Source organism: Fulmarus glacialis, unplaced genomic scaffold (genome assembly GCF_000690835.1).
Source record: "Fulmarus glacialis isolate BGI_N327 unplaced genomic scaffold, ASM69083v1 scaffold26879, whole genome shotgun sequence".
NCBI lineage: Eukaryota > Metazoa > Chordata > Aves > Procellariiformes > Procellariidae > Fulmarus > Fulmarus glacialis.
This window is the reverse complement of record NW_009235641.1, coordinates 12,439-27,739: the sequence shown is the minus strand read 5'-3', so window position 1 is coordinate 27,739 and position 15,301 is coordinate 12,439. Positions and strand designations below refer to the sequence as shown.

Sequence of the window (15,301 nt, the reverse complement as noted above, 5' to 3'; positions counted from 1 at the left end):
CCCTGACAGCACAAGACCTGGGGCTGTCAGGTAAGCTGAGGTCAGCACTGAACCATGAAAAAGTGAGTGGAATAACAGTGGGGAAAAAAAAAGTGAGTGGAAAAAGTGACATGAAAAAGTGAGTGGAATAACAGCAACGTGACTGAGTGCACAAACCAAAGTCAGACAATGAAAAATAGGAGGCTCTGAGGCTCTGAGAAGAACCACTGTGCGTGAGGCTGGAAACAGAAAAAAAAGGAAGATCTCCCAACACAGCCAGGAAGTTTCATCCTGTTCATCACAGTCTGAGATGCACAGATGTGCAGAGGTACAAATGCTGGGACTTTGTACAAACAGTATGTGCAAAATCAGGACTATCTCTACCGAGAAAATGCCAGTCTTTGTGCAGTACGTTAGGATCCTAACACATAGTTGCTTTACCTTTGTTCCCAACAGACTGAAGGCTCAATCATTTTACATCAAGATCAAGTAAACATACCAAATATGGAAGATGAAACTTTGGACCTAGAAGCTGGAATAAGGTTTGGGAAACTTTAGAGATCCTCAGTTTTTCTACTACTGGAAACATGAAATCTGGAATTATTTTACTAATTTTATTGGAAAGACAAAAAAATAGAAGATTATAAAGAATGTATTCTAGTATAGGCAACACCCTGGGAAGTATGCAAGGAAGGAATTCAATTAGAAACACCAAATTCTTAATGCAGCTCAAAGTTTGGCCATTAGGTGCTAGAGAGGAGATAAAGAAGAATTCAACTTAATGCAAACTGTTACAGGACATACTGATAACATCTAGTTAACCAAGCACCATTGTGGTTTTAGTCAGAGGTTAATGGAGCTTTTCCTTTAAAACAGTAACTAAGAACTTTATTACCTGCAGAGTATAAAGATTTTCCATTCAAAAGTACAGTTTACAAACAACCTGGAATCATAAACGTTAAAGCCGCACTTAGACTGAACAGTGCCACGAAGGCCAAAGTCAAGGTGTTTGAGTGCAAAACAATTTCCTAGGTTCTACACAGGCAGGTTGAGACACTGTCCTTTCTATTCACCTCTACAATACCTATCTGAAAGTAGGATTTTTCTGAGGCTAAGTCTACTGAACATCAAATATGATGTAAACTGCCTGGAAAATTTTACTCTGTAGTTCCTATAGCACCAAGGTCAAAAATTTGTGTTTGAAGTGAAAAATATTTCTGAAAGATATGCTCTCTTGAGTTAAAAATTTCAACTTACCATATCACTAAGGAATTGTTATGAAGTTAATTACTTTTGCAGATTAAAGGACAAGTCCTACTTTCAGTTTTCAGCTCCTAATCACTGGATCTTTTCATACCTCTGCTGCTAGATTAAAGAACCTTCTGTATGGTAGTTTCTGCCCATATAGGTACCTGTGGTCAGTGATCAAATCACTTAACCTTTTTTTTTTTTTTTCCCTCTTTTTCTCCACAACCTGAACACATTACGTGCCTTTAGCTTGAAGCATATATCCAGTTTGCAGCTCGTCTGCAAGGCTACTGTCCAAACATTATCCAATCTTTTAGCATCCTCTCTGAATGAGCATCACAACAGGAAGAGGCTCACCTGTGCAGCCTGCTCACCTCTTAGTCCTGCTCAATACACTCCTTTACTCATCCAGGGCTTGTGGTCACCCTCGTGCTCACACCACTTCAGCAGGCGCTTGTGCTCGTTCGATTATCCATCACAACACCCTCCTCCCTTTTATGCCCCATTTCTCCTTCATTTCCATCCGCCTTTCCTCCAGGTCCTTCCCACTGTGGATGTGTGCCAGGACGTGCAACCCCATGCTACAACCAAAAGTCTCCATTTAATGAGGTTTGCAGTTTGCAGTTTTCAGATTAGGTTCTGAATGGTACGCCGTGCCTTTTCTGTTCACTGTGCATTCAACCCAGGACCCATGGAAACCGATGGAAAGGTTCTTGCCTGTAATTTCAACTCTACAGCTTATTGCTCTGAAGTGAAAGAAGTTTGACTAAAGACTGCATAAATTAAACATTTCCTTGCATCCAGCAGTGGTTACACAAGGAAGGAAAGCCTGTGCTGATCTGTTCAAAATGCTGCTTTGTCGGTCTCTTTCATCGTTTCACTGATTTAAATTCAAACCTCCTTACATCCTACATAAGATATTTTATTCTTACTTTGTCTAAGTAAAAGGACTTCTGCTAAAGATTTTTCATCCTACAGTTCCAGGCCCTTTGAAATCATATCCTGTATGTTTTTTCTCTATCAGCAGTTTCCCCGCATCAATCTACAATGAACTACATAAGCCACTTATACCAGAGACTGTTCAAGTCATTCTGAATTTGATTGGCATATTCTGATCTCCCTGGTTTTGTTAAGCAAGTTGAACCTTAATAACACACTGAGAAGATGAATGGGCTAATGAAGCAGATTGCACGATCTGGAATTGTTCCCTCCGCTGACAGGAAGAGGATTTTTTTTTCCCATTTTCCATGGTTACTTTTTGCTCTTGGTGCAATGCTCTGTTACGCAGCTGTCTGGCTCTGTGCTAGCTACATACTGAAGAAAAATAACATCTCAGCGTAATACTGATGATTAGCTTTTTGTGTAATTAAAAAAAAAAGGAACTTGCCCTCTTTTCACTTCAATATTACAAAAACATTTTAAGTGCATGTCCACACTAAATGGATCCTTAGTCTAAAACAGTCCACCGGTGTATCAAAGGATGCAGAAAATATTTCCACAGTACAACTGTGTACAGCTTATTTTTACCCAGGGGAAAAGCATTGTGGGTGAAGTGTAGTTACTTCAATGTACTATAGCCCTTGACTGTGTGTCACGTTACTTGCTCTGTGCTGTCAGGTGGAATACAACATTGTTATAATGCTAGAATTAAGGCTTCTGTACTAACTCAGAATGGCTGGGGGTTTGTTTTGGTTTTTGCAGTGCTTAAACTATTCCCAGAAGAGATTAGCTGGTCATTTAACTCTCTCCTCCCTGCTTTTTTCTCATATACAAACGCAGGGAAAGTTTCAATAGGTTCTACACAAGATAGAGAGGAACCAGCCCTCCATGCTGATGTTGCATTCTCACGCCATCTTGTCAAGGGGATTGGGGTGTTCCAGCTTCGGGCTTGGGCAATGGGCTCAGGGTTAGCAATGAAGTGTCAGTTTTTGAAGGGAAGGGACCTTCCTGGAACTCACAGCAGAATGACCTTTGTGTAATGACAGGGGCTAAACCTCACATTTGTGTTGAAACTCTCTCCTGATGCATAAGGCTAGCCAGGTGTTGGCTTTAGGAGGCCATTGTGCAGTGCCAGAGGCAAAAGTACGTCCATATCTCATCGGCCAAAGCTGGCACATCCTACAGTTTGGAGGGGCTGGGTATGCGATGCCCTTCTCAGCAGCCCCATGCATCTTCCCCATGGGAGGCTTTACAGAAAAGCCTCCATTGCAGGGGAACACGGGATTTACAGGCAGCCCATACATCAATGTCAATTATCATAATTAAGATAGTGGTTTCCTACAGACTGTAATACAGCTGCCTAGAGCCAGGGCAGGGACTTCCTGACTTTAGCCTGCTCCTTCTCCTAATGATCCTATGTCCTCATAGTGAATGCAACACTTGGAACAATTATACAACTACTTAAATACTTTGGAAAAGAACATCAAAGAAGGGGAAGCTCAAAGGAAAGTCTTTCAAGCCGCTTCTTCCTTTCTAGCACTCAGCACAGGGAAGAGTAGAAAAGCAGGGTCTGTGTTATTAGAAGGCTTCAACCTCAAAATTCTTTTGAGAAGGCTTTCTTTAAAAGTTCCAGAAAAAACATGGAAAAAAGATGGAAAAGAAAGCTTACAGTGAAATGACTGCCTTAACTCTAGATGTACACAGAAACACACATTTAAATAACACTAAATGTGCAGCATCAAAACCAAGATGTTGGAAAGCAGCATGCACTCAAATAGTTAAAAATAACATCTAAAGACAGACCAAAGCTGTGAATGGAAGTTCCAAAGGCAACCTTAATTCTAACAGTTCCTCAATTTGGTGTGCTTGACTTTCAGCTTCACTAGTACTGTTTGAAATCAGTCGTCCTTTCTGTCATGGTTCCTGGATTTTGAAAGAGGACATTAAAAATACAGAAATTTTATCATGTGGCACATGAAATAACCAGTTAATCAACAGCTTTGAGCATCTGTGATTCGTTACACAGATTTCTGAAACTTATGTTAACGGAATAGCTGACAGCGCTAGTACACTGTCATTTCCTATGGGGACCAACATTATAAGCAAATACCCATTTTGCTAGTAGGTTTTCAGATATTTGCTGACTGCAGAGGAATTACAAAGCTTGGCTTATATCCCCAACCTGGAAACACCCATGGACATAATTGTTTCACCCTACCCTCCCTCTCACCCGTTACCAATTTGGTCTCAGTTTCTTCCCAGCCTCCAAGTCCCTCTTTTCAATTTTGTGACCCTCCTTTCCCTCTCAGCTTCAAATCAGCTTGTTACAAGCCAGCTTGTTGCAGCTTCCTACTCATACCAGACTCTCTCCTTTTGGTCTGCTTGTTCCATTTAACTCAATCCACTGCTAGAAGCTCAAGCTCTTCTTTTTGGTTTCCTCTAGCTCAGCATTTGTCTCTCCTCATACGAATCAGATAGTTCCCTCCTCCATTCCATCATGGTGTCTATAAGGGGGAGGCAAGCTGGAGAGTTTGGCAGAGAAGATGCGAATCAAGGCTCCCTGCTTTCCATCCTAACCCTAGCTGCGGGCAGCTGTTGTCAATAATTTACAGGGCAGGTCCTTTAGAGCCCCTATAGCTTGAGCAGCATGTGATTAGTGAGTGTAGCCCCAGTCAAGGCATAAGTATCCTAAGAAGAAGGGAGACTTCTCACAATAGTATATTGGGTATTTTTAGTGGCTAAAACTGGCATCTGTACTGAACCGCCTACTTTCTAGAAAAAGCAAAAAGTGCCCTTATCTCTTCTTAGAATAGCCATCCTTCCCCAAGTTCTCAAATACTGGGCCTTGAAGACAGAACTATTAAAAAAATCACCGAAAGTTGTTATTGTGGACAAATATACTTTCCTCAAGCCTCTTTGCTGAAAACATTGCAGCCATTTTGGGTGAACTCTTTAAAATCATCTGTCTGAGTGCAGTAACAGCTGAGGGTATAAATCAAGCTAAAAGGTTAACTTTCAGCTATGTTCTAATTAGTAGAGAACAAGGTCTTACAATGGAAAGAATCAGGGAATAAGTGACTGTAACTGCTTACAGCTCAGTAACAAATGGGCTAACAAAAGAAAGTACTGTGAGAAGAATATGAACAATGTGTAAACCCAATCAGGTTTTACTGCGTACTCTTCTCCCAGAGTTTTCCCCTAACCCAAAATAAGCTCCTTCTGCTGCCTTCCTCAGGTGTTATTGAGTACCGGGGAGACAAATAAAGGAATGAATGAAAACACTGACTATGCTGGAGAACCTCGCTTGACAGTGTGCTGCAGGTTAAGGGGAACAGCTGCAGCAGAGTGACAGGCTGATGGGAACAGCCAGTCATTTTGTCGTTCAGACTGCAAGGCACTACAGAATTCAAACATCAAAATGTAAAAAGACAGTAGCACCTATGGGGTATACAGACACCATGTTTACAAAAAAACCCTTACCTCTCAGGCATGGCCAGCTGCATAACCTTAAGGCAGGATATTTGTCTGAGGTTGAACTGCTCTAGAGCTTGCAAACCAAATTTCAACCCTCCTTGCAGAGAAGTGAGCCCTATAATACTGTCCTGAATTCACTGATGCTTGCTTGTTTGGCTCCTGAAAAACTCAGGTAGTAGGCTGGTAGGATAAGGGAATAGGGATTCACTTGCACCTTCACAGACCTAGTAACAGGGAACAAAAAGCCATGGTTTATATAGTCAAGGTAATTTGTAGAATAAGTTTTCTTCTTAGCAATTCAATTGCTAGTTAAAAAATGGTCAACTGGGCACAGCAAAAGAAAACAACCAACCAACCAACCCAAAAGCTCCCTTCTCTGTAAAGTTAACTAAGCAAGTAAAAGCTGCCTAGAGCAGCAAGTTACTACTTGCTTGACTCAAGTCGGCCAGCCAGCCTTTAAACACAGCTGATGGATCCTGATTGATCCAGCTGCCTCCTACAGCTTCTTTCAGGAGGATGCTGGTACAGGAACTTGAATTTATGTACTGGTAAGGAAGCTGCTGAGCTGCTAATGTCTTCATAGGCCTTACATTTCTTGTCACAGGCAACAAAAACTCAGTGTGAGTACAGGTGGTCTTCTTTACAGAGAACCATACCCACCTTCCTTTTTCCTATGTCCATGCAAAGAAGATTCTATGTTAAAAAGGTTACTGGCCTGATCCTGGTGACAGCTTTTTTCTTCCAAATAGTCAAATGGACAAGCATCCTGTGTCAGACAGTCTCTTTGTTGTAAAAAGGCATATAATTTACAGAGAAAGCTACCTCCAAATTCGTGGAGTCACAGTCAGCTTTGTAAGCCTTAATAGTGTCTGCACAAGAGCAATTTCAGATCTTCAGGGCATCCAGGATGCTTAGACCCATGTCCCCACACGATGAACCTGAAGCAGCTTTGTGACAGAGCATCCAAAAAGGTTTCCTCCGTCTTGGGCTTTTCTGATCATTAAGTCCATTGTGCTGTTTCACTCTCATTTTGGCTAACCAGGAATTTTAGGTAAGCTGACTAACTTTGCCGGGATTTGTCTGGATTTGGCAGATGTCTGTAGGCAGCAGACCTACTAGGCAGGTAGTTCAGGCAGAGAGCTGGAGCGAGGAGGAGTTATACTGCTTAAAGCCACTTCCATTATGTTTATCTGCCCTCAGCCCTTAGTGTTTGAGTGGAGGTTGCCCAATTGCCTGTGTTGTCTATCAAAGGTGGTGTTGACTTTGCTCTAAGCACAGACTTAGCTTTTGGTTTAGACAGTAAGAATGCTTTAGAGCCGCAGTGAAGGCTCCCTCGGTGGGTTAACATCTGGATAGGGTGCCTACAGGGTAGCTGGCAGGCAGCTGTGTGGTGAAGGAAAATGTGTTTATGGACACTGAAAGAGGCTGCTCAGTCATATTAGTGCAGACAGAACCAACAGATTTCTTGGGAACTGCACATATGATCAGGCATAATGTGCAAAAATGTATACTTTATTTTTACACCAAAACTCTTTATATGAGTCTGGGTAGGAATTCTTCTTGTAAGGAGTCTATCTGACTTAAAATGGAGTCACTTAGATGATCTGAAATTTGGTCATGAAAACTGGAATTTCTATATGCAGAGAAGAACACTACAGCATCAGAGTGTATTTTTATCCTGGTAGTACTGTAATAACAGCCCTTCAGATTTCTGTTGATTGCATCGTTCTCCAAAAATTACCTTTTTTGGAGGAAATTTCTCTTGCTTGAGAGAGAATTTCTTTCTTTCTTCTCCAACAGAAAGTGAACAGTAAAAATCTTTTCAGTCATTTTTATGTCATCAATGAATCACCAAAACTAATGCTTACTTTGAAGCATGTTACATATGTATATCCGTGAGGAATTTACTAGGACAATATATGTCTTATACGTAATCTCCAGTTATTTCATTGACTTTATTTTTATAGGAAAGAAAATCAGGTAAAGAAGTGATGGTTTACTGATTATAATGGACCAAAACCCCACAATAAAACAAAGCCAGACTCCCAAAACATTGAAATTATCTCATTTATCTTAAGGAAAAAAAAGTCAAAAGCACAAAAAGCATTTTGGTCAAATTTGATGTTACAAAACATTTTTGCATTTATTTAGTATCGTGTTCTCCTACTCTGTAGTTATACTGTATATTTTCTGAAAAAATAATATGCAGATTATTGCATAACACATCTCTTCCAAATTAGCCCAGAAATATTCACTAAATTAATTTTTTAACACAATAAGAAAAGTGTTTTAATATTTTACGTTTAAATTCCAGAGAGTTTTATCGCATAAGATATTCTGTGGAAAGCAGCACCTATTTACTTCTTTGTAAGCCATTAAGAAGATGGAACTAGCCTCTCAAACAAAATAACAGGTGATTAAAACACAAGCTGAATAAAGAAGCTCACCGAGTGGGTTTTTGTAGAGTGAGTATTTCACTTGGCTGGGTGTGTGGAATATTTTGCATAATGGTCTACAGACCTCCTAGGATTTTGCTGTTACAGAATATACATATACATAGTGCTGAAACATAGAGAAGTGGTATTTCACATTATGTTTATGCTTGTTTAGGGCTCGCTGTCTGTGTGGAATGAGTAAAAGTAATATTAAAAGAAAATAATTATTAAACAGAAAATATTTCATTATGCAAACAAAGAAAAATACTGTATTTTAGTTTAGAGACAGTTCAAGCATATACAGCATATACATAATAAAGCGCTCAGGCATTTCTTTTTTCATATTAGCTAAAGAAGCAGTCATGAAACGGTTGTATATTGGCTTAAAACTTGACAACCACCTAGTGCATTCTTCTTGCTCACCTTTTAAAAATACACAATCCGAGATGGATACATTGCACTGCTGGATTTTACAATATATATTTAAAATTTACAAAAATACAGAAAAACAAGATTTCTTGCACTCAGATACTGAGCATTAACCCTTTGAGTACTAAATCCCACCTGCAACACTGCAGAACACATTCATCTGGCATATGTTTTTATAACATTCTAACAATTATAATTGCCATCTTTATGTACACTATTAGGAAATGTATTCCTACATATTAAAAAAAAAAAGGTAGAGACTAATAAACTGCTAATAACAGAAAAATAATGGGTTGAAATATGTGAAGATTTCTGCAACATATACACAGAGAATCGCAGACTATTTCCTCTCTGCAGCAATGTAGCAATTACATAAGCCTGTGTTAAAACATGGGAGCGAACTTTCTCATGTGGCCATACAGAATTGTGCTTTTTCTCTTATTTATGGATGCACTGCTCACTTTCCACTGTAGACAATTTTCTCTCAGCTTTATGCTCGTATTCACTTTCTGTGATCCATTATTATTCTGCACCCTTCCTATTTGAAAAAAGTTGTTTTAATTCATATAGGGATAATTATGATGCAGTTCTGTACTGTGAATTGATGCTTTGTGTCCAGATGTTCAAGGAAACATGAAAAAATTTCTTGCCAAGAGCCTTGTATTAACAGGAGAATGGTCCTGGCTCTGGAATGCTTCAGCAGAAATCGTGAACATAAAGAACTTCTCTGAAGGTCAAATTTGCATTAAAGGATGAAGACAATCTGAAATGTGCTAGGGGAGGAAATGGGTTTTCAGAAAGCAAGTGGTGAAATGACCAGATGGACTCTAAGAAGGTGTGTTTTTGGAAAATGACTGAACTTTCTCTTTCCTGACAACTCTGGACTACATTGATCATGTAACTAAATAGACAATATCATATATACAATGTCTCTGAACTAGAATAAGCTATTTTAAGAAAATAACTGTAGTCCTCAAAGAGTTAATGATAAAACTGCTCTACCTTAACAGATGTGGAAAGGTTATCGTGAAACCGCTTACAGATTTGTTCAAAAGGCATACTTTACAAAGAAGTGTAAAACTTGTTGAGACAATTGCTATTACACCGCACAATGTCACATACAATGAGTAGTGCATGCTCTTTAAAGACATTAGAGTGGACCCTTATCAAAGCTATCATATAACCTTATACAAAGGATTGTGCCACTTAAACTAGTGCAGAGTGATTTTTTTTCTGTAGATTTATAATGTTCTAGATTAATATCAATAGGGTTTTTCACAGCCTTTTACAACACTTTTTTTTGTTCTTTTTTTAAACACATGTAACACTAGAAAACAGCAAATGGTATATCTTGACATATGTCATGCAAAATACAACCAATACAGCACCATAGATGTAACAGAGACATTACCTAGCACTTCTCTCCAACAAGAAAAAGGACAGAATAGAGACTGTACATTACACAACTTTACAGGCCATATGCTACAGAAGATCTTTAGAGGCAGTATCACTTTTGTAGATCTAAAAAGCTGTAATTTTATAAAATCCTGTTTATCATTTCTACCATAGTCACTTCTGATTAAAATCCATAACACAGTAATAATATTTTGCTACAAAAATAAATAAGTAAAAGTTTAAGATGCTGATATGTTTATAAAAAGTGTCTGAAGTTATTACAGAACAGAAGTGAAAACAATGAATGAAAATTATGTATTTCTAAAGAAATGTTGTTCTGTGTAACAAAAGGATATTGCCTCTCATATTCAATTGTCTAGACTTCATTTTCTAATTATCTTTCAGAATAACCGTATAACCTTCTTTTAAAAATAACTTCACTTTAAAACTCACTATCTCTCTCTTTTAGACTCTTATTAAGAAAATGGAAATAAAGATGGAAAAGCTGTACAGTTTACTGATGAGCTACACAAATATGTCACCTTATTTAGTTTGGAATAAACCCAAAGATAACGATCATTTAGGGGCAAAAAACACATTATGGTGGCCCATGAACTACACAGTAGTTTCATTTTTCCAAGGGCCAGTTTTGATATTTCCTGTACTATCTGAGCTGTATATCATGGCTTCATGCACGTTTCCCTTGAGAATTCCATTGTGGTTTGTCGTGTTAAACGGCAATGACTGTGTCCGTGGGTGCATTTCAAAATGAGCTGGATGGTGCACAGTGTCACTTTCTGGCATTTTAGCACAACCATATATTACAGTACTTGCGTCGCTACTTTCAGGCTGGTTGACAGTAGGATATGGATCGCTTTTTGAGCAGCAGGCCCGTCTGTGACCTGACTGGCTATCATGTGTGCTGTGGGGACTGTCTGTATGTGAGCTGTGGATGCTGCCATCGATACTTGAAGGAATGTGATAGGCATATTCTCTTTCACCTGCAGACCTATGCCGACTGAAATAACGTGGCTTAGTTCTGCCTTTCAGACATCTATGAATGTGCATATTGGGTCTGAAGGTTCCCTCATTGTGGACATGAATGTGAGCTTCATCATCAAGTAGCTGATCACAGTGCATTTTTGCACAACATGGTGTCACAGGCGAAAGGCAGTTAACATGATTTTGAACCGCTTGTAGGTTAGTGAGTTTGCAGTGGCTAGCCCCTGGATGATTAAACACAGCTGTTTTGTTGGGACATGGTGATTCCTGAAGACAAGGTGCATGACCTTGAGTGTCACCATTGACATTAACTTTTGGGCGCACATTAACTTGGACAGAATAGGTGTTTCTTCTAGATGGGCAACAGGACCACCAGCAATGCCACACATCATCTCGCTTTGCACAGTGATGGATCAGGATGAAAAGCCCCAAGGTCACACAGAAGGCTCCGTAAAGACAGCTAAATATCATATCCAAGAAATGACCTTGAGATACTGCAAGTGCTCCAAAGGTCCAAGTGGCAGTAAACAGGAACAAAGTGAATGCTGCGGCTCGAAGCTGAGCCTTAAATGAATGCTCATTTTCCAATAAGGAAGAAGAAATCATGGAGCAGGTTGCCTGGGGAACGGACACAGAGTCTGTAATATGACCATGGCCCACCTCAGTACTTGGCATTCTCTGCGGATCTTCTGTCTTTTCCTTTAACTCATACTTGCGTTCAGGATGGCGCTTCAGTTGCACGTATGTGCAGAGAAAGTAAACACAGGTGACTAGCACAATGAATGCTACTGGCCCATAAAAAGCACCGAGACTAGGCTCCCATGCCATCCAGCAACTGAAAACAACAAAAAAAAAGAGAGTCAAGAACATTTTATAGCCCACATTAGATGTGATGGACAACTGACTGATGTGAAACTGGGCTTTCTGACTAACTTGTATGACCCAACAGTGTCTCAGAAGTTTGGATAGGTTCTTTGTGGAGAAAGGGAGTGTGTCTTTGATACCAATTAAGATGAGGCATCACTTTCATATTTTTTAATAGAATAAAATGTCTAGTATAATTTACAGGATATTAAAGCTGAAAATTTCCAAGAAATGTAGGTCAGTTTAGAATCTAGAATTGCAGTGAAGTATAAGACCGTTTATGTCAGTCCTTTTTTCTGCTATTAAAAATGTCAGTGCTAATACTTTGATTAAAAAGCAAATGAGGCATAGTTTATACAGTCTGTGTAAGCAATAGAAATGTACAGATTTCAATGGTCTGTATCAATGAACATTGTAGAGAACAACGTAACAGAACAGTAGAGAACAATGAACAGAGTAGAGAAGAGCTTAAGTAAAAGAGAGGCTGAAAAAAGACTTCCAGCTGAACAGTCACGACTTTCTGCAGTGAGCGGACCCCAAAAATATATGCCATTTCTGAATTCTCCACTGTTTCTGAAATTCTTGGGAGTTAATTTACATCAATTTGAATGTCCTCAGAAAAATTAAGGAAATTGATGGTCTCCCTGTGATACACTGGTAGCATAATATTATCGTAGCACGGATCATTATTTGCTAGGCTTTAAATAATATAACCATAACTGTTTTAGAGCAGCTTAAAGTAGTTCAAAGTCCAGTACGAGCTGAATAAGCCTCAGTCAGCTGCATAATTTACTAGCAGTCTAATAGGACTGTCCTGAGGATGAATGATCTAATCAAATAAACATGGGAGAAGAAAACACTTCTAGCTAATGAAATCCCAGGTGACAACTGGGAGAACTTGGGTCAGGAGGAGAATGAATATTTGCCTAGTTTTTACTCTTCCCTATGATCTGCTTTTAGCCACGGTTACAGACAGGCTACTGAGCTGGTGGTATAAGCTAGTACAGTTGTTATTAGGTTCTTATATTCTACATATTGCATGGATTTCTGGAAAGAGAAATAAGTTACTTTCCTTATCTGTTGGACTAGGGCAAGAAGTAATGGGCTTAAACTGCAGCAAGAAAGATTTAAATTAGATTTTCAAAAAGTTTCCTAGCTGTTAGGATAATTAGGATAATAAGCTGTTGGAATAAAGTGTGGTGTATCCATTACCGGAGCATTTAAAGCACCTCAGATAAATGACTGTCAGGAATGGTTTGGATATAGCTAATTTCCCACTGGGCCAGAAAGATAGACCAGGCGATCTGTCATGATCCATTCCAGCTCTAAAAGTGACACGGTGTGACACTTCATACTCATTTAGGCATGTGTAGTTGGTTGCAATCCCTCCAATACAGCGAGGAACCTTCTGATATCACATTATTGTCAAGCCAGGAATCATCTACCACTCACTATAGAAAGGGCAGAATGAATTTTTCTCCCAGGCTGAGAACGTCTCAGCTAAAAAGAGGCAGTCCTCCTGGGTATATATCACAAGAAACTGCAGCATAACTACTTTAAATTTTTAAAATCGGAACCTTGAACAAAAACATACACACATTTATTAATGAACTTAGAAACACTCCAAGGAGTATATATTTTGCTGTCAGACATGCACATGAAAAGATTCCCTGATCTGTGAAAAGACAGGTAAGTTATCATCTATATTTAGTTGGATAAGCAGAGAGCACGAAGCTACATGAGTACTTGAAGTACATTTGAATGCTGCATACTTGATGCAAAGTGGAGAATGGAATGCTCCCCAGTGGAACAGTCTCTTGGGATGCTCTTATTTCAAGTGGAATTTCAGTCTGGATCACTTAAAAAATCAGTTCCGTAAAAAAAAGTTCAGTTTGTGCATCTACATTTACTGTACTAATACTATTAAAAATGAATAAGGCATATAACTCACTATGCTGTTGTCGAGCTGTCTTTTTACTCAGTCTTATAACCATCCCTCACCTGTGCCTTGTTTTCTGCACAGACTGTGGTACCAGGTATTGATTAACATGATTAAAGAAGTGTAACCTCTGTAATAGTGCCAAAATGAAAAATGTCTCACATTTATGAACATAAATAATTGAGTATTTTAATATACTGTTGATTATAAATGATTGTCTAATTGGATAAGTTTGAATAAATATATGAATATGAGTTGGGCCCTAGGCAGAGCAAACAGTTAGCCATGGTATGTACTGATTTATTACCAGAATTTAAATTTCAATTACCTATAAGAATGCCTTTAAGGAGTCAAATGCTCACTTACAAACCATTATCTTTGTTTCCACTTTTCTTACCCAGAACATAACTAGTTTCAAATGTATTACAATAGATGCTCAAAGCAGTAAGAGTGATGTCCTCCAGACTACTAGTGCTGGCAGAGTACTAATATATTCATTAGTGTGCCAGTCATTGTCATGCTGATCTTTTAAACAGAATGTATTTAACTTTGCAGTCTGATTCACTTTCTGCTATGCTTTTATAGAAGGACTTATTGTACTTTATTGATATCTCATGTTTCGTGCCAAGAATTAATAACAATGTGATACCTGGACAGCTTGTGAAGGTATACTGAACACTAACACATTAGTACACTAGAGGGCTATATCAAGATTGCAAGACATTGTGACTGGAACATTTCCAGGTAGTGAAAATCCAAAATAGTTGGTTTTTAAGGGAGGGATGAGGGTGGAGAGCTGGGGGAGGGATTTCTACTTGTCCTTTTTCACATAATTATTTGTAAATTATGTTAACTAAGTCACCTGAAGGATATCAATTCAAGGTAGATAATGAATTGAAAGTATTTAATTAATTAGTAGCTCCATTAAATATGTTACCCATTAGGTATTTTTAATATCCTTTCACTTATTCAGACGTGAAGGAAGAGTAATTCTGTAAATGAAAAGTGATTCTATTGACAGTAATGGAGTCAAATTGGTAGAGGTGAAGCAGCAAGCCCCAGATTAAGACATTGCTCTTTCATAGCCATTATTTAATAAAATTTCATAACAAATGTCATCCCAAATGGCATGTCTGTACCCTTTATGAAGTCAGTTACACTTATCAGTGTAAGAAAAAGAATATGTTTTCCTTAAAAGTTTTATGATAATAGTTTATACTTACTATGGTGCATTGCCTTCAATCCCATAATTATTGATATTTGTTGCTGCTGTAATCCCACATATAATGAAAGGGACTCCACCACTAATCAGGTAAAATCTGTTGAGAGATAATAACTGATATTTTAATTTGCCTGACTTGTAGTTGAATACTGTTTTTTAAATAATTATCCCTTCTTGAAGTATTATGAGTATAAAATACTGCTGACTCATTAAACATGTCCCTGAAACCAGAGAAGCAAATAATGAATTATTGTCACAACAAACACTGTACTTTATGAAGCAAACAGCAGAAAGCTTAATATTTAATATTTATATGGACCCACTTTTAACAATCTCTTGACTTATGTCTTTAGTAAATGTAGTTACTATTGTAGT

The 15,301-nt window shown here is 38.5% G+C and overlaps 1 protein-coding gene across 1 annotated transcript; it reads right to left on the bottom strand.

The window, feature by feature from the left end:
• Positions 1–10,514: 10,514 nt before the first annotated feature.
• Positions 10,515–15,023, bottom strand: GPR123 (G protein-coupled receptor 123; the record flags this gene model as incomplete). The annotated part of the gene is made up of 2 exons (XM_009586103.1): positions 10,515–11,736; positions 14,928–15,023. Coding segments are annotated over 2 exons (1,318 nt in total), but the record flags the coding sequence as incomplete, so codon positions are not given.
• Between the last annotated feature and the right edge of the window lie 278 nt (positions 15,024–15,301).